Consider the following 18,506-nt stretch of genomic DNA (forward strand, 5'->3'; position numbering starts at 1 on the left):
CAAGAGCAAATGTGCGCTGGAAAACCCGGCTTGGTCAGTCCATGCCACAGCAGCAGCAGCAGCAGCAAGAACAAATTAACTGTGCCCCCCACAAAGCAAAAACCCCACTGCTTGGAAATAGCTGAACGATTCCAGCTCGACGGGGCTGCCCTGGGGTAACATCTCTGGGGCACGTGTCTCGCAGTACCTCAGACGTGTTGCTCTTGCACTGATCTGCTCATTCAAGAGCCAAAGTTGAGCTCAGAGGCCTGACCCAAAGCCCAGCAGCCTTGACTAGCGTGTGCTAACCTTTCGCTCCAAAGCCGCCAGGCAAGACTCTCCAGATTTGGGGTTCTATTTAGGGCTGGGAAGAGATTGCCCCAGTTCATAAAGTTAGTTACCAAGTCCCCAAAACATCGCTTTCTGAAAACGTATGGATCATCTGCCAGCAGATAAGCCAGACTCCTTCCTTTACAGCCTGCCCAGAACCAATAAAATATAATAAGGGCTTTTGATACTGTCCTCTTCATAAACAAACTAGAGAAATACAACCCAGATGGAGCTACTACAAGGTGGGTGCATAATTGGTTGGAAAACCGTTCCCAGAGAGTAGTTATCAGTGGTTCACAGTCAAGCTGGAAGAGCATATCGAGTGGGGTCCCACAGCGATCAGTTCTGGGTCTGGTTCTGGTCAATATTTCATCAATGATTTAGATAATGGCATAGAGGGGACACTTAAAGTTTGTGGACAATACCAAGCTGGGAGGTGTTGCAAGTGCTTTGGTGGATAGGATTAAAATTCAAAATGATCTGGACAAACTGGAGAAATGGTCTAACGTAAACAGGATGAAGTTCAATAAGGACGAATGCAAAGAACTCCACTTAGGAAGAACCCATCAGTTACACACATACAAAACGGGAAATGACTGCCTAGGAAGGAGTACTGTGGAAAGGGATCTGAGGGTCACAGTGAATCACAAACGAAATACGAGTCAACAGTGTAACGCCATTGCAAAAAAAGCAAACCTCATTCTGGGATGTATTAGCAGGAGTGTGGTAAGCAAGACACGAGAAATAATTCTTCCGCTCTACTCCACGCTGATTAGGCCTCAGCTGGAGTATTGTGTCCAGTTCTGGGCGCCACATTTCAGGAAAGATGTGGACAAAATGGAGGAAGGCCAGAGAACAGCAGAGGCTAAGGCGGCGAACAGCAGAGGCTAAAAGAGGGAGTTTGCCTGGGAGCTGTCCGAGAGGAGGTACGCTAAGTGCTGCATTAGGGGGGCTGTGTTGGTGAGTATCTGAGTGTCTGTTGCTGGGACAGTTTGTCAGTTTGACCGTGTGCTTGACTGCTTGCTTGTTTGTTTGAAAAGTGTGAATAGGGAGTGCTTTGTTCCAGGTGGGCCTTGAGTGGGCCTGACTGGTATATAAGGGCAGTCAGCAGCGAACCAGCTGAGCGGCGAACAGCAGAGGCTAACAGAGGGAGTTTGCCTGGGGAGAGCGCACTGAGGCTTTCATCTGTGGGTTTCTCTGACTAGTTACTGCATCAGCTGAGGAAGCTCTTAAGAGGAAGGTGATATGGAAGGTGAGCGATCAGCTGTTGTAACCTGCACAGGTTGTGCCATGTTTGTCTTTCTTCCACAGGACAGAAGCGACTTTGTCTGTACAAAGTGCAAGCTGGTCTCCGTATTGGAAGAGAAGGTTCGAGGTCTGGAGAAACGAGTATCGACTCTGCGTTGCATAAGGGAAAATGAAGATTTCCTGGACAGACGTCAGGAGATGCTTCTACAGCCACAATGTTCTGAAGATTCAGAGCAGGCGCAGCAGGGACAGAAGGATGGTGAAGAAGTTTGGCAGCATGTGACCTCCAGAAGGAGAAAGAGGAGCGTCCATGTACCAGCAATGGAGATACAGGTGAGCAATCGTTTCCATGTTCTCTCTACAGGTACTAATGCGGAGAGTGGACTAGATGACACATCTGAAGGAAGGGAGCAGAAGGAGACTCCACCGATTGGAAGGCAAAAGATGCACTGTCCTAGGGATGAGGGTTCCACGACCACCACTCCCAAGAGGAGGAGGAGGGTGGTGGTGGTCGGGGACTCCCTCCTCAGGGGGACTGAGACATCTATCTGCTGCCCCGACCGGGAAAACCGAGAGGTCTGCTGCTTGCCAGGAGCTAGGATACATGATGTGACGGAGAGACTGCCGAGACTCATCAAGTCCTCGGATCGCTACCCCTTCCTGCTTCTCCACGTGGGAACAAATGATACTGCCAAGAATGACCTTGAGCGGATCACTGCAGACTACGTGGCTCTGGGAAGAAGGATAAAGGAGTTTGAGGCGCAAGTGGTGTTCTCGTCCATCCTCCCTGTGCAAGGAAAAGGCCTGGGTGGAGACCGTCGAATCGTGGAAGTCAACGAATGGCTACGCAGGTGGTGTCGGAGAGAAGGCTTTGGATTCTTCGACCATGGGATGGTGTTCCAAGAAGGAGGAGTTCTAGGCAGAGACGGGCTCCACCTAACGAAGAGAGGGAAGAGCATCTTCGCAAGCAGGCTGGCTAACCTAGTGAGGAGGGCTTTAAACTACGTTCACCGGGGGAAGGAGACCAAAGCCCTGAGGTAAGTGGGGAAATGGGATCCTGGGAGGAAGCAAGAGCAGGAGAGCGCAAGAGGGGAGGACTCCTGTCTCATACTGAGAAAGAGGGACGATCGATGAGTTATCTTAAGTGCCTATACACAAATGCAAGAAGCCTGGGAAACAAGCAGGGAGAACTGGAAGTCCTGGCACAGTCAGGGAACTATGATGCGATTGGAATAACAGAGACTTGGTGGGATAACTCACATGACTGGATTACTGTCATGGATAGATATAAACTGTTCAGGAAGGACAGGCAGGGCAGAAAAGGTGGGGGAGTTGCATTGTATGTAAGAGAGGAGTATGACTGCTCAGAGCTCCGGTATGAAACTGCAGAAAAGCCTGAGAGTCTCTGGATAAAGTTGAGAAGTGTGAGCAACAAGGGTGATGTCGTGGTCGGAGTCTGCTATAGACCACCAGACCAGGGGGATGAGGTGGACGAGGCGTTCTTCCAGCAACTAACAGAAGTTGCTAGATCACAGGCCCTGGTTCTCATGGGAGACTTTAATCACCCTGATATCTGCTGGGAGAGCAATACAGCGGTGCACAGACAATCCAGGAAGTTTTCGGAAAGTGTAGGGGACAATTTCCTGGTGCAAGTGCTGGAGGAACCAACTAGGGGCAGAGCTTTTCTTGACCTGCTACTCACAAACAGGGAAGAATTAGTAGGGGAAGCAAAAGTGGATGGGAACCTGGGAGGCAGTGACCATGAGATGGTCGAGTTCAGGATCCTGACACAAGGAAGAAAGGAGAGCAGCAGAATACGGACCCTGGACTTCAGAAAAGCAGACTTTGACTCCCTCAGGGAACAGATGGGCAGGATCCCCTGGGAGAATAACATGAAGGGCAAAGGGGTCCAGGAGAGCTGGCTGTATTTTAAAGAATCCTTATTGTGGTTGCAGGAACAAACCATCCCGACGTATAGAAAGAATAGTAAATATGGCAGGCGACCAGCTTGGCTTAACAGTGAAATCCTTGCTGATCTTAAACGCAAAAAAGAAGCTTACAAGAAGTGGAAGATTGGACAAATGACCAGGGAGGAGTATAAAAATATTGCTCAGGCATGCAAGAGTGAAATCAGGAAGGCCAAATCACACTTGGAGTTGCAGCTAGCAAGAGATGTTAAGAGTAACAAGAAGGGTTTCTTCAGGTATGTTAGCAACAAGAAGAAAGTCAAGGAAAGTGTGGGCCCCTTACTGAATGAGGGAGGCAACCTAGTGACCGAGGATGTGGAAAAAGCTAATGTACTCAATGCTTTTTTTGCCTCTGTCTTCACAAACAAGGTCAGCTCCCAGACTGCTGGACTGGGCCGCACAGTATGGGGAGGACGTGACCAGCCCTCTGTGGAGAAAGAAGTGGTTCGGGACTATTTAGAAAAACTGGATGAGCACAAATCCATGAGGCCAGATGCGCTGCATCCGAGGGTGCTAAAGGAGTTGGCGGATGTGATTGCGGAGCCATTGGCCATCATCTTTGAAAACTCATGGCGATCGGGGGAGGTCCCGGATGACTGGGAAAAGGCTAATGTAGTGCCCATCTTTAAAAAAGGGAAGGAGGAGGATCCGGGGAACTACAGGCCAGTCAGCCTCACCTCAGTCCCTGGAAAAATCATGGAGCAGGTCCTCAAGGAATCAATTATGAAACACTTAGAGGAGAGGAAAGTGATCAGGAACAGTCAGCATGGATTCACCAAGGGGAAGTCATTCCTGACTAACCTAATTGCCTTCTATGAAGAGATAACTGACTCTGTGGATGAGGGGAAAGCAGTGGATGTGTTATTCCTTGACTTTAGCAAAGCTTTTGATACTGTCTCCCACAGTATTCTTGCCGCCAAGTTAAAGAAGTATGGGCTGGATGAATGGACTGTAAGGTGGATAGAAAGCTGGCTAGATCGTCGGGCTCAACGGGTAGTGATCAATGGCTCCATGTCTAGTTGGCAGCCGGTTTCAAGCAGAGTACCCCAAGGGTCGGTCCTGGGGCCGGTTTTGTTTAATATCTTTATTAATGATCTGGAGGATGGTGTGGACTGCACTCTCAGCAAGTTTGCAGATGACACTAAACTGGGAGGCGTGGTAGATACACTGGAGGGTAGGGATCAGATACAGAGAGACCTAGACAGATTGGAGGATTGGGCCAAAAGAAAGCTGATGAGGCTCAACAAGGACAAGTGCAGAGTCCTGCACTTAGGACGGAAGAATCCCATGCACAGCTATAGACTAGGGACCGAATGGCTAGGTAGCAGTTCTGCAGAAAAGGACCTAGGGGTCACAGTGGACAAGAAGCTGGATATGAGTCAACAGTGTGCTCTTGTTGCCAAGAAGGCTAATGGCATTTTGGGCTGTATAAGTAGGGGCATTGCCAGCAGATCGAGGGATGTGATCGTTCCCCTTTATGCGACATTGGTGAGGCCTCATCTGGAGTACTGAGTCCAGTTTTGGGCCCCACATTACAAGAAGGATGTGGAAATATTGGAAAGAGTCCAGCGGAGGGCAACAAAAATGATTAGGGGTCTGGAGCACATGACTTATGAGGAGAGGCTGAGGGAACTGGGATTGTTTAGTCTCCAGAAGAGAAGAATGAGGGGGGATTTGATAGCTGCTTTCAACTACCTGAGGGGGGGTTCCAAAGAGGATGGAGCTCAGCTGTTCTCAGTGGTGGCAGTTGACAGAACAAGGAGCAATGGTCTCAAGTTGCAGTGGGGGAGGTCTAGGTTGGATATTAGGAAACACTATTTCACTAGGAGGGTGGTGAAGCACTGGAATGGGTTACCTAGGGAGGTGGTGGAATCTCCTTCCTTGGAGGTTTTTAAGGCCCGGCTTGACAAAGCCCTGGCTGGGATGATTTAGTTGGGAATTGGTCCTGCTTTGAGCAGGGGGTTGGTCTAGATGACCTCCTGAGGTCCCTTCCAACCCTGATATTCTATGATTCTATGAAGAGCAACAAAAATGATTAAAGGTCTAGAAAACATGACCTATGGGGGAAGATTGAAAAAAATCGGTTTGTTTAGTCTGGAGAAGAGAAGACGGAGGGGAGACATGATAACCGCTCAGCATCTCTGAGGAGCAGCGGTGGGAACAGAACCCAGGTGTCCTGACTCAGTCAGATCCCTACCCGCTAGGCCATGCCACCACCCACAAGTGGCCCTGCTATTAGACAAACACGGCTCCATGCAAACAGCACCATCCGTTCGGATTTCGTCTGGGACTCAGTAGATATTCTGCCTCTGCTCATCACCAGCTTCCCACCACCTGATGGATCCAGGCATTAGTTCCAGAGCAAGAGGAGTGTGATCACGTGACCCGAAGGCAGATGCTTCCCACTGAAGGGATCAGTTACCTGTTCTCATCTGCTTCAGTCCAGCATTATCAGACAGATAGCAGCAAAGAGGCCTGCAGGGACTCACCTCCTCCATTGCGGTAGCAGAGATAGGGGAAGCGCCAGACGTTGCCCAGCCCCACGCAATACCCGATGCAGGAGAGCAGGAACTCGTACTTCCCACCCCACGTCTCCCTGGGCTGGCAGGGGGCAGGGTCCGGGGTCACGGGCTGGATCTGGAAGGCAGGTTGGGGCTGGCTCACGGACTGCGGGTGTTCAGACTCCAGGGTCACACCGTTCAGCTGGACCGGACTCCCCTGCGGTGGGAGGAGAAGGGGGAAAAGAGTCAGAGATCAGACAAATCCCGTTCAGCCGCAGTGCCAGCATGCACGCTCGCATGCCCCCGGGAGGGAGGGTGGGTCTGTCAGCCCACAAGCAAGTTCTGAGCAACCTTCCCCCAGGCACCTCTCCTGGAAGACCCATGCCTGCAGCCTCACCTCACAGAGGAATGGAGGAGGCTGTCCCATAGTTCTAGGCCACTCAGCCAGCCCCCATGGCTTGGGACAGAGCCCTGTGGAGGGATCTGGAGGGAATAAGCCCCTGCGCTGGCCCTTGGGGAGATGGGCCACATGGGATGACGGAGGGCTCTCCTATTTCTAATGGCTCTGATCCACCCGTCTCCCTCTGCCCAACCCTGCATCTCGGCCTGTGTCACCATCAGCTTGGTCAATGTGGGGCCAAAACTCAGCCCTCAACCTTTCCTCCCAAGGCCTCTCCACAGCCCCTGTTCTCCGTCACCGCATGCTGAGTGAACCACCGTCCTCTCCAGCAACCAGGCCCCCACCCAGTCAGCAGAGACTCCTCACTCCGGCCCCACACACTCAGGCTGTCCACATCTCACTGTCTCCCCCCACCCAGCATTTCTCAGCTCCGTCCTTTTCCTTCTGTCTCTTGCCCAGGCCTCACATCGTGCCTTCCCCACCCCCAATCCATCCCTAACACGGCGAGGGCCATCTTCCCTGCCAGTCACACTGGCACCATGTCTCCTCGCTCCCCAGCAGAGGGGGATGCAGCCAGGACGGAGGTGCACTGGCAGTGATGTCGTCAGGGGAGGACGGGAGGCTGAAAGCAAGGAGCACGCTGCACCGGCAGAGGTATCTGGCTGCACAGGGGGAGCAGCTTGTGCATGCTGCAGGGAAGTGCTGTCCATCTCCGGCCAGCGCTGCCAGACCCTCGCTGGTGTGAGCGCTGAACTCGGGCACAAGGCCTGCTGTGAGAGAGGGAATTTGAACGGGTTTGTGTCAGGGGCAGCAGCTCCCCTCCTGTCCCTGCGTGTAACATGGCAGGTGCATACGGGTAGGCCAGCCCCAGTAGGCCCTAGAGAATCCAGACCCACACACGGGAGGGGTGGGGAAGCCAGCGACTTGGCACCAGTTATCTCAGCATTGAACTCTGGCTCCCTGCAGAGTGGGCTCAGCTCCCAAGCTCACACCTGCGCTGCGGTACCAGAGGGCTCCCCATCACCTCTCCCCGGCCCCCCCATCTAAGGGGCACGGCACCACCAGTCTGCCTGCTCCCAGAGCATAGCTATCACATGGGCACACGGGATGGGAAGGAAGCCTGGGGGCAGGGCACAAGGGACCCAGAGCTGCAACCTTTTGATCCACCCCAAAATCTGTATCTGGCCGTCTCTAGCATCAGTAGGGCCAGCCCCAGGCCTATGGGACTCCAGCCAGCTCACACTCCACCTATCTCACCTCTCACTGCCTCTGGCACCGAGGGGGAAGGCCGCTGGAGGGCAGCTGAGCCAGCGGGCACCCTGAGAGAGAGGCAGGCTGAAGCAAATGGCAGGACAGGGCTTGATTAGTGCATAGGACACCAGAGGAAGGAAGGAAGGAGCAGAGAGAAAGGGCTGCAGGGAACGTGGCAGATGCATGACTCCCAGGGCTCTCGGCAGTGGCTGCCGGCAGGGCAGCGTTGATATGAGTGGAGCCATCAGCTGCTGAGCAGTGGATTTCACAGTCCACCAATCTGCAGGGACAGTTAGCAGCAGCGACTGAGTGGGGCGAAGATTTCACCCAAATCAGACTGCAGGGTGGGAGCTGAGTGAGCCCTCGACACTCCCCAGCCCCCGACTGAGGTCAGCACTGCTCCTTGAACCCTAACAGCAGCCGGGATGCTCTGGTGGAAGCCAGAGACCTTGGGAGCCGGCAGCAGCTTCTCCCTTAGCAGTTCCTGGGGGGGGGGGGTCCTCCGGAGGCAGGACACTGTATTTTATACAGCGCTACACTGAGAAGAGCCAGTCATCAGCAGAGACGGAGCTGGAAAAACCAGGTCAGAGCCAGCAGGTAGAACCGAGAACGTAGGGACCAGTCCAGTGAGCACTGGGGATGCTCAGCGCCCTAGAAAAGCCAGTGGGGCCCAAAGGGGCTCAGCACCCAACCGGGTCAGGTCCTTAAGTTATAAACTCCTCTGGACTGAGTGTAATCAAAGCACCATGCTCTGGCATTGAAGGCTGTCAGGTTGAAACACACACAGGCAGCATGGTTTGGAGCACCGGCCACAGGGCCAGGAACTCATGAGTTCTAATCCCAGCTCTGCCACCGATTGGCTGCGGAGCCTTGGGCAGACCACTTAACCTTTGTGACTCAATTTCCCCATCTGTGAAATAGGGATAATGATATTTAATCATCTACCCCACAGGGGAGGATTATTAGTCAGTGCTGTCAGAGCCCACTATAAATTATGTGTCTTGACTTAAATTTCCCTTTTGAATCAATGGGTTAGGTCATGGAAAAACTGTTTCACAAAACGCAACTGCTATGGAAAATGGCCGTAGAGGGGTCACAGAATCCCAAATCCAGCACGTTCTCCCAACCCCACCTCTGCCTTGAAGAATTACAGAAACCATAAGAGTGACTGGAGGTCAGAGCTCGTTTTGGAGCAAGGCTGATTATTATGGAAATTGAATACTCTGCACCAGTGCTTCATTTGTAATGAAAGAGGTTCAGGACTCAAGCAATGAGGTGCTGGGGCTCAAGCAATTCTTTTACATTCATAACTGATGCAGCAATTCAGAGGCGCCGGGGCTCGGGACCGCCAGGCCCAGAGGCGCCGGGGCTCGGAACCGCCACAAATGAAGCCTTTTCTGCACTTATAGCCTCACTCAAAAGATCTGGAAGTCCTGCACAAACATGAATTTGTCTTAGCCAGACTGGTCAGTATTGTCACCCCTGGTTTAGAAATGGGGCAACTGAGGCACACAGTGATGAAGTGACAAGCCAAAGGTCACACCAAGTGGCAGTAGCAGAGTAACCGAACCTAGAAACCCTAACTTCCAGGCCCCTACTTGAACTATTAGAGAACGCTACCTCCAACCTCACTTCTCTCAAACTAAGATTGTTTTTAGGGAAAGACACAACATTTCCTGTGTGTGTAGGGTGGGAGGAGGAAGGATTCTGATAGCCAAACTGGGCGGGAGGCAGAAATTCTCTCGGCCCCTTAGCACTGGCCGTACTACCTGCAGAGACTCCATGGATGGATAAAACAGACTCAACGCCTGCAAAAGGTGCTTGTAGCTGATCCGTGTAACACCATGCTGCCAGCACACTCTTACCTCCCCAGTTCTCGGTCACACCCACTCGTTGCATTGTCTTAACTTACACCACAAGCTCTCTTACTATGCATTCCTACAGCACCCACCCGCACAACGGGGCTCGATCCTGAGTGGGGCCTCCGGGCGCCTATGCAATTGGTCATTTTAACTGGCTCTAAATCCTGGCACAATTCTTACCACCTCCCCACGCTTCTCTTGTAATGGGTGTTTTCAGCTTCACACCCACCCCTGCTCCCTCAGAAGTAGGTAACAGCAGCAAAGCACATTCCCCAAAGTGGCACGTCCTATTGCTCAAGTCTATGTCGCCAGCTGCCTGCCGGTCATTTCCCAGCCTTGGAGGCCACATCCAAGGCACAACAGCCTCTGCATGCTGGGAAGCAGAAAACAAGTGACAAAATACCACAGGGCCGTGCCACGTCTCTGTGCTCACACGCAGTTTCCCATGAGTTTTTAGTTCTGTTCATGCACGGAAGAGGTATTGCATGAGCAACAGCTGCCCTGACCACAGCCCCACTTCAGTTCCCTTGGCCTCTGCGGAGGCTGCTAACAAGAGGGGATCAGTCAGGGCCAGCTTCTGGAGGGTGGATTTTCTGATGTGGAAGCCCTGTTGTCTGCTACAAGCCAGCCAGAGACCCAGACTGGCAGCCACGTTGCACATAGGACATTAGACACCCAACCCTACCAAAAAAGGCTGTACTAGCTGCCACAGTGGTGTTAAGGACGGGTCGGCCAGTTTAATGGAGGAAGGATGGACTAAGGGTTAAGGTACTGGAATGGGACCCAGTAAATCTAGGTTCTATTCCCAGGACTTCCAGTGATACCTTGGGCCAATCACTTAGTCTCCCGGTGCCTCAGTATCCCCGCCTGTAAAAGGAGGGTGACAATGACTCCCCCCAACAGGAGTGTTGTGAAGACTAACTCATTAATATACATGAGGTGCTCAGATACGACGGCGACCATGTAAGTGTCTAGACATGGAACAGTGTAGCTCGAGCAGTCAGGCGTGTTTAGCATACGTGTATTATTGTATATGATGTGGCCCCTTAGTTCCAATAGGCTATTGCTTAAGTAGTCAGCAGGGAGAACCTCTTTCCAGCGGAACTCTAGTGGGTGGCTCAACAGGCTGCCCCTGCCTGCCTTCCAGACATGGACAGACACTGTCTGAAAAGCATGGTATCCAGGGGAAATTCATAAGGGGGCAGAGGGGGTGCCATCTCTCTGAACACCTTAAATTTATTATCTTAGCACCTAGGAGCCCTAGTCTGGCACTGGCCACTGTCAGAGACAAGATACTAGGCGAGATGGACCATTGGCCTGACACCGTGCGGCTGTTCTTATGTTCTTGGTCAAGGAGCAGGAACTCCATTGTGCTAGGCGCTGTACAGACACAGAACAAAACAATGGGCCGTGCCCCCAAAAGCTCATGGTTGAAAACAAGCGATGAAGAGACAGACCGATAGGGGAGCACAACGAGGCCATCCTGCTCTGCCGTTGGCAGCGGTCTCAGGACACCAGCCGGTTTTTTTGTAGGCCTCACAGCAAAGGAGAGTTCTGTGGCGAGATTCGAAGGCAGACAGTGAGGTAGCTCTGTGAGCGATTACAGGGAGGGCCTTGCAGGCGTGGTGGGGCAGCGTGAGAGAAAGCACAAAGCTGTTTGTTTCGAAAGCTAACAGGTGGGTAATGGAGGCTGGTGCTCTTGGCCTGGCCCTGTTAACAACAGAGGCAGACAGAGCCTGTTCGGAGCCTGCTGAGCCCGAGCGGCGTATTCGTTACACCCAGGCTGGCACTCTGTGTTTCACAGTGTTATTGTGCAGTTATCTCAATTCCATAGCTATCGTCTCTGTGTACAGTAAACACACCAGGGCCGGCTGAGCCACCGCCCTCGGGTGGGTGACGTCACGTGGTACCGCCCAGCAAAACCCTGATCGTTCACATTCCTTTCAGCAGGAGGCCTGCACGGAGTCAGAAGTCGGGCTCTGCGATGGCAGGACCTCAGGCGAGAGTGCCCCAAAGACTACTGGGGGGCAGGGAGGGGAGGTGGGAGACCAGAGAGTTGCCGTGAGCCACGATAACAGGGGACGTGTATGGGATCAGGAGTTTGCCATTCCCCGTCCCAGCCCCCTTATCAGGAGGGGAGATGGGGCTGACCCGGATGATGCCCCCTGCATGCAGTTGTGCTGTTTGTGATAGGACCAGTGCTGATGACAGGGCCCTGTTGCTTTTCTCTGTGGTGCAGCAACAGAAGAACAATTGCCAGAAACCTGAAAGGGCAGCCACACCCCAGCATAGCCTGCAGCTCTCTCAGACAGGCCGGCTTTACATGACTAATGCCCATGGCAGGGTCCCACGGAAACCCAGCTGCACAGAACCAAAAGGCCCAGGATGGCAGCTCTGAGCAGTAGACACCCTTTGCCTCTGTGGACCCTGCGCTGCTAACCCACAGCACCACACGCTTAGTCACATGAGGGCTGCAAAGGCAAGAAGAGGAAGAGGGCTCTGTCTATTTCAGTCTCCTACACAGACACTCTGGGAGCCGCAAACATTAGTCACATCTGCTCAGTGCCATCAGGGTACGGGCTATGGTGCATCAACTGGGTCTGATGTATGGGAAATACACCAGCCACAGTCTTTCCTGCATGCCTGCAGCAAGTCAGACTAAATTAGTGGGGTGGAGAGAGTCTGGTGCATCTCACTTGGATCAAGAGAGCACTGCATTCTGGGAGTTCTATTCTCCACAGGTCTCACCCTCCTCCCTCATATTAAAGGAGAAGGCAGGTGCAAACTGTTTCATTTCCTGCATTAGGTGAAACTTTTATGCACCTGGCAAGTTGTGAGTGTCACCACATCAGCGTGGGAAACCCTGTTCCAGACAAGGGATGGGCAAGATCCGGATAGGATTTATGGTCTAGGAGTTTTTATACTCCTCTGTTGGTGGATTGTGATGATAAACTATCATAGAGCTAGAAGCACAAAAATAGGAAACACCACCACTATACAGCTACACTCCAAAGGTTATAAATGATCTGATTTAAGCCTTTTTGAGCTTGGATTCTTTGTAACCAGATGCAATATGTACTACCTTAAAGGTGCTTCGGGGATTAAACACACACACAAAATCCCTCCAAGGAAATCCAGAACTAAGGCAATTAGTGGGCCAGATTCCAATCTCAGTCACTCCAGCAGAGACCCACAGTAACACCAATGAAGCAAATAGAGTCATCACTCGAAAGCTACCTGTGTAACCAACCAAGATCAGCATCTGTAGCAGCCTGCTACAGGCTAATGGGGAAGGAGGTGCAGGAGAACCCTGCTTATGGTAGGAGCTACAAAATGTAACAACAAGGGGAGTTAAATACACACAGCCAGCTTGGCATCTCTGAACTCCATGGCTTTTGATGGGAGCCTGTCACCTCTAGGTCACAAGTTCAAGCCCAGCCCAGCCCAGCCAACACCGGGAGAGGAAGAACTAGAAAGTTTGGTGCTCAGGTGAAAGTAGTTGTGTGCATGGGATGTCTCAGACATATGCTCAAATCTCAACAGGGAGTGATCCCAGCTGAATGGGGGCCTCAAGAGCTCCCCCTTCCCAAGTCATGATTCAGGTGGGGAAGCCTGCCCTAGGGCTGCCAATCTGCACCCAGTCTGGGGATAATCAGAGACTCGCAGCCCCATCCCCAGACACCTAGAAAGGAAGAGTCCTAGTCCTAGCCCAAGCCCTGCTATACTCACCGGCATCACAGTCGCTGGCATTTCCTGCTCCGGGAAGTCACTCTGCCTTACACCCTCGCCGGGCCATTGTTCAGGGAACAGCTTCATTCCAAGACTGCAGGTGAATGAAAGGAGCCAGCAGAGGAAGAACCTACTCCAGCCTAAGCCACGGCAAGGGAGGAAGAGACACAGACGTTAGGGAACTGTAGCCCATATCGCTCTCACCTGGGGGCCAGGTGAAGCCCCGCCCCTTAGCCTCACATGTCACCTGGATTCTTCACAGTAACCAGAACCCACCCTCACTCAGGCAAGGGAGCTCTCCCCAAGCTTAAAGAGACACGGTCCCTTTCTGTGCATGCAGCAGGCAAAGGAATAAGGGAGATGTCACACAGCGGGAGGCTGAACTACTATGGTTGCCTGCCTGGGAAGGTCTTAAGGAGCTGTGTGCTTTGCAGACATGTGAAGAGACATTGTCCCTGCCCTAAGGAGCTTGCTTACGGGCATCTCCCATCTTTGGCAGGGACCAGGAACACAACTTGGTAGTTAGGATTAATTCATTAATGTGTGTGCAGTGCTAATTACACATCACTCACCTCCCATGGGGGCAACAAAGTGTCAGGATCAATGTGGGGAAAGGGGCAAAGATTCATAGATGTCCCTGCAAGCCAAACTGTACCCTTCAGCCCTCCCCAAGGATGGACCTGACCCTTCGCTTCTCCCCAAAATTCAGCCTGACTTCCCATCTCCTGGACTTGGTGGAATGGGGGACGTGTTCTGCTTTGTACGAAGGAGGGTGCAGGCTCAATCCTTCTAGAGAGAGAGCTGGTCCAATGGTGAGGGTGCTAGCTGGGCACTTAAACAACCCAAGTTCAACTCCTTACTCTGCCCCAGATTTCCCATTTGACCTTGGTCAAGTCTCTTCGTATCTGTTTGCCTCAGTTTTGATAATTGCCCTGTCCTACCTCACCCTTACTGGTTGTTGTGACATTAAAGATTGTAAAGTGCTGAAATGCTATAATAATAGGAGCCATATAAGTACTTACAATAGAGAGGTAACTTCAGCCTCACGATCCCGCACACTAGTGAACAGACTTTTGGATATGTAAGCTGTGGCGAGCTATTCCTAAATGGACTGTTCAGAACAGTTCCGGTCTCAGGAAGCTCTTTGAAATGGTTTACAACTTTCAGGCTGACCTAAGCATGGGCAGAAGCTCTCAGGCAGAATTTATTTAGCTGCCCATTAGGTACTGCTATTCTTATCTCCAGAGCCAAGGGAGGTGTCTCAAAGACCTCCTTTATCATATTCTCACCATTATCCTCTGATCCCACTGAGGATTACCTAAAGAAACTACACCATCTGCTAAAAAAACTCCCTGACAAAGCACAGGAACAAATCTGTACAGACACATGCCTAGAACCCCGACCAGGGACATTCTATTTGCTACCCAAGATCCATAAACCTGGAAATCCTGGACGCCCCATCATCTCAGGCATTGGCACCCTAACATCAGGCTTGTCTGGTTATGTGGACTCGCTCCTCAGACCCTACGCTACCAGCACTCCTAGCTATCTTCGAGACACCACTGACTTCCTGAGGAAACTACAATCCATCGGTGATCTTCCAGAAAACACCATCCTGGCCACTATGGACGTAGAAGCCCTCTACACCAATATTCCACACAAAGATGGACTACAAGCTATCAGGAACAGTATCCCCGATAATGTCACAGCTAACCTGGTGGCTGAACTCTGTGACTTTGTCCTCACCCACAACTATTTCACATTTGGGGACAATATATACCTTCAAGTCAGCGGCACTGCTATGGGTACCCGCATGGCCCCACAGTATGCCAACATTTTTATGGCTGACTTAGAACAACGCTTCCTTAGCTCTCGTCCCCTAACGCCCCTACTCTACTTGCGCTACATTGATGACATCTTCATCATCTGGACCCATGGAAAAGAAGCCCTTGAGGAATTCCACCATGATTTCAATAATTTCCATCCCACCATCAACCTCAGCCTAGATCAATCCACACAAGCGGTCCATTTCCTGGACACTACTGTGCTAATAAGCGATGGTCACATAAATACCACCCTATACCGGAAACCTACTGACCGCTACACTTACCTACATGCCTCCAGCTTCCATCCAGGACACACCACACGATCCATTGTCTACAGCCAAGCTCTAAGATATAACCGCATTTGCTCCAATCCCTCAGATAGAGACAAGCACCTACAAGATCTCTATCAAGCATTCTTAAAACTACAATACCCACCTGCTGAAGTGAAAAAACAGATTGACAGAGCCAGACGAGTACCCAGAAGTCACCTCCTACAAGACAGGGCCAACAAAGAAAATAACAGAACACCACTAGCTGTCACCTTCAGCCCCCAACTAAAACCTCTCCAGCGCATCATCAGAGATCTACAACCTATCCTGAAAGATGATCCTTTACTCTCACAGATCTTGGGAGACAGACCTTTTCCTCGCTTACAGACAACCCCCCAACCTAAAGCAAATACTCACCAGCAACCACACATCACTGAACAAAAACACTGACCCAGGAACCTATCCTTGTAACAAAGCCCGATGCCAACTCTGTCCACATATCTATTCAAGTGACATCATCATAGGGCCTAATCACATCAGCCATACCATCAGGGGCTCGTTCACCTGCACATCTACCAATGTGATATATGCCATCATGTGCCAGCAATGCCCCTCTGCCATGTACATTGGCCAAACCGGACAGTCTCTACGCAAAAGAATTAATGGACACAAATCTGACATCAGGAATCATAATACTCAAAAACCAGTGGGAGAACACTTTAACCTGTCTGGCCATTCTATGACAGACCTGCGGGTGGCTATCTTAAAACAGAAAAACTTCAAAAACAGACTCCAACGAGAGACTGCTGAGCTGGAATTGATATGCAAACTAGACACAATCAACTCAGGATTAAATAAAGACTGGGAATGGCTGAGCCATTACAAACATTGAATCTATCTCCCCTTGTAAGTATTTTCACACTTGCTTCTTATCAAACTGTCTGTACTGAGCTATCTTGATTATCACTTCAAAAGTTTTTTTTCTCTTACTTAATTGGCCTCTCAGAGTTGGTAAGACAACTCCCACCTGTTCATGCTCTCTGTATGTGTGTATATATATCTCCTCAATATATGTTTCACTCTATATGCATCCGAAGAAGTGGGTTGTAGCCCACGAAAGCTTATGCTCTAATAAATTTGTTAGTCTCTAAGGTGCCACAAGTACTCCTGTTCTTTTTGCATATTCTCACACTGAGCTACACTTCCCTCGCAGATGCATCTTAATATAAATTAATTTAAATTTAAATTTAATACTGACGTCACTGAAAACATTATGTTAAAAGAACATTGAGATTCTCATGGGTAATAATTTATGCATGCCAGAAAGAGTACAAAAGGCATTTATACACAAGACACACAATGGTGTCCTTAAGAGCCACTGCTTAATCCACTGCTCTTTCTAGGCTGCTGAAAACACTGTACATTGTCTAGTCGGAAATAACACATGTTCATGCATTTGTAGACTGTATCAAATGAATAGAGGCAAATATTTCCTACTTTTGGGGTACTTCCCCATGTAACCTGAACACTAGGCTTAGCAGAATTGTTACGAATTTAAATGGATCGTATCAATGTTTATTTTGAAACAATTTAAATGTGTATGTATTTCAATTGTCACATTTGTATCAGACAATAGTTATTTAATGACAGTAGACAGAGATTCAAAGAGCTAAAGCTCTAGAACTGTTGACACACAAATTGACAATCTCACATGTCAAAATATATAAAGTAAATATCCTAATAACTTCTCAAGCAGCATTTTTCTTACTTTGCCTATTTGTAAATTTTGATTATCATTGGAAATATTTGTTCATCTGTGTATGTACAGTGAAATTGACATTTATTAACATTTACCGATAAAAATTGAATTCTTCCAAGCCTACTTAACACGCATTTAACATAGTTTTTTAAATAGAATTTCCTAGGATGGGTGTTTTTTTAAAAGAAAAAACACAGAGAAAAGGCCACACACCACCATGTCCCTCACAAGGTCCATAGGAGGGAGACCCTCCCTCTATGCCAGGGGTTGGCAACCTTTTAGAAGTGGTGTGCCGAGTCTTCATTTATTCACTCTAATTTAAGGTTTCGCGTGCCAGTAATACATTTTAATATTTTTAGAAGATCTCTTTCTATAAGTCTATAATATAGAATTAAACTATTGTTGAGGGATAGTTCAGTGGTTTGAGCAGTGGCCTGTTAAACCCAGGGTTGAGAGTTCAATCCTTGAGGGGGCCATTTAGGGATCTGGGGCAAAATTGGTACTTGGTCCTGCTAGTGAAGGCAGCGGACTGGACTCGCTGACCTTTCAGGGTCCCGTCCAGCTCTATGAGATGGTATATCTCCATATATATTATTATTATGTAAAGTAAATAAGGTTTTTAAAATGTTTAAGAAGCTTCATTTAAAATTAAATTAAAATGCAGAGCCCCCTGGACCAGTAGCCAAGACCCGGGCAGTGTGAGTGCCACTGAAAATCAACTCGCGTGCAGCCTTTGGCACGCATGCCATAGGTTGCCTACCCCTGCTCTACAGATTCATAGATTCTAGGACTGGAAGGGACCTCGAGAGGTCATCGAGTCCAGTCCCCTGCCCGCATGGCAGGACCAAATACTGTCTAGACCATCCCTGATAGACATTTATCTAACCTACTCTTAAATATCTCCAGAGATGGAGATTCCACAACCTCCCTAGGCAGTTTATTCCAGTGTTTAACCACCCTGACAGTTAGGAACTTTTTCCTAATGTCCAACCTAAACTTCCCTTGCTGCAGTTTAAGCCCATTGCTTCTTGTTCTAGCCTTAGAGGCTAAGGTGAACAAGTTTTCTCCCTCCTCCTTATGACACCCTTTTAGATACCTGAAAACTGCTATCATGTCCCCTCTCAGTCTTCTCTTTTCCAAACTAAACAAACCCAATTCTTTCAGCCTTCCTTCATAGGTCATGTTCTCAAGACCTTTAATCATTCTTGTTGCTCTTCTCTGGACCCTCTCCAATTTCTCCACATCTTTCTTGAAATGCGGTGCCCAGAACTGGACACAATACTCCAGTTGAGGCCTAACCAGCGCAGAGTAGAGTGGAAGAATGACTTCTCGTGTCTTGCTCACAACAGAATCATGTTTGCTTTTTTTGCAACAGCATCACACTG

General features: G+C 50.0%; 1 protein-coding gene across 1 annotated transcript in view; it reads right to left on the reverse strand.

Moving 5' to 3' along the window:
• LOC135873386 (sodium-dependent proline transporter-like) overlaps window positions 1-13,846 on the reverse strand; it is a 30,962-nt gene extending 17,116 nt beyond the window's left edge. Inside the window, exons 1-3 of the mRNA XM_065397845.1 lie at window positions 13,840-13,846; window positions 13,268-13,407; window positions 6,014-6,242 (exon numbers count right to left, since the gene is read on the reverse strand). Of these exons, the coding sequence (XP_065253917.1) occupies window positions 6,014-6,242; window positions 13,268-13,407; window positions 13,840-13,846 (376 nt within the window). The remainder of the gene's footprint in view (window positions 1-6,013; window positions 6,243-13,267; window positions 13,408-13,839) is intronic.
• Between the last annotated feature and the right edge of the window lie 4,660 nt (window positions 13,847-18,506).

This window comes from Emys orbicularis, chromosome 1 (assembly GCF_028017835.1).
Source record: "Emys orbicularis isolate rEmyOrb1 chromosome 1, rEmyOrb1.hap1, whole genome shotgun sequence".
NCBI classification, from domain to species: domain Eukaryota; kingdom Metazoa; phylum Chordata; order Testudines; family Emydidae; genus Emys; species Emys orbicularis.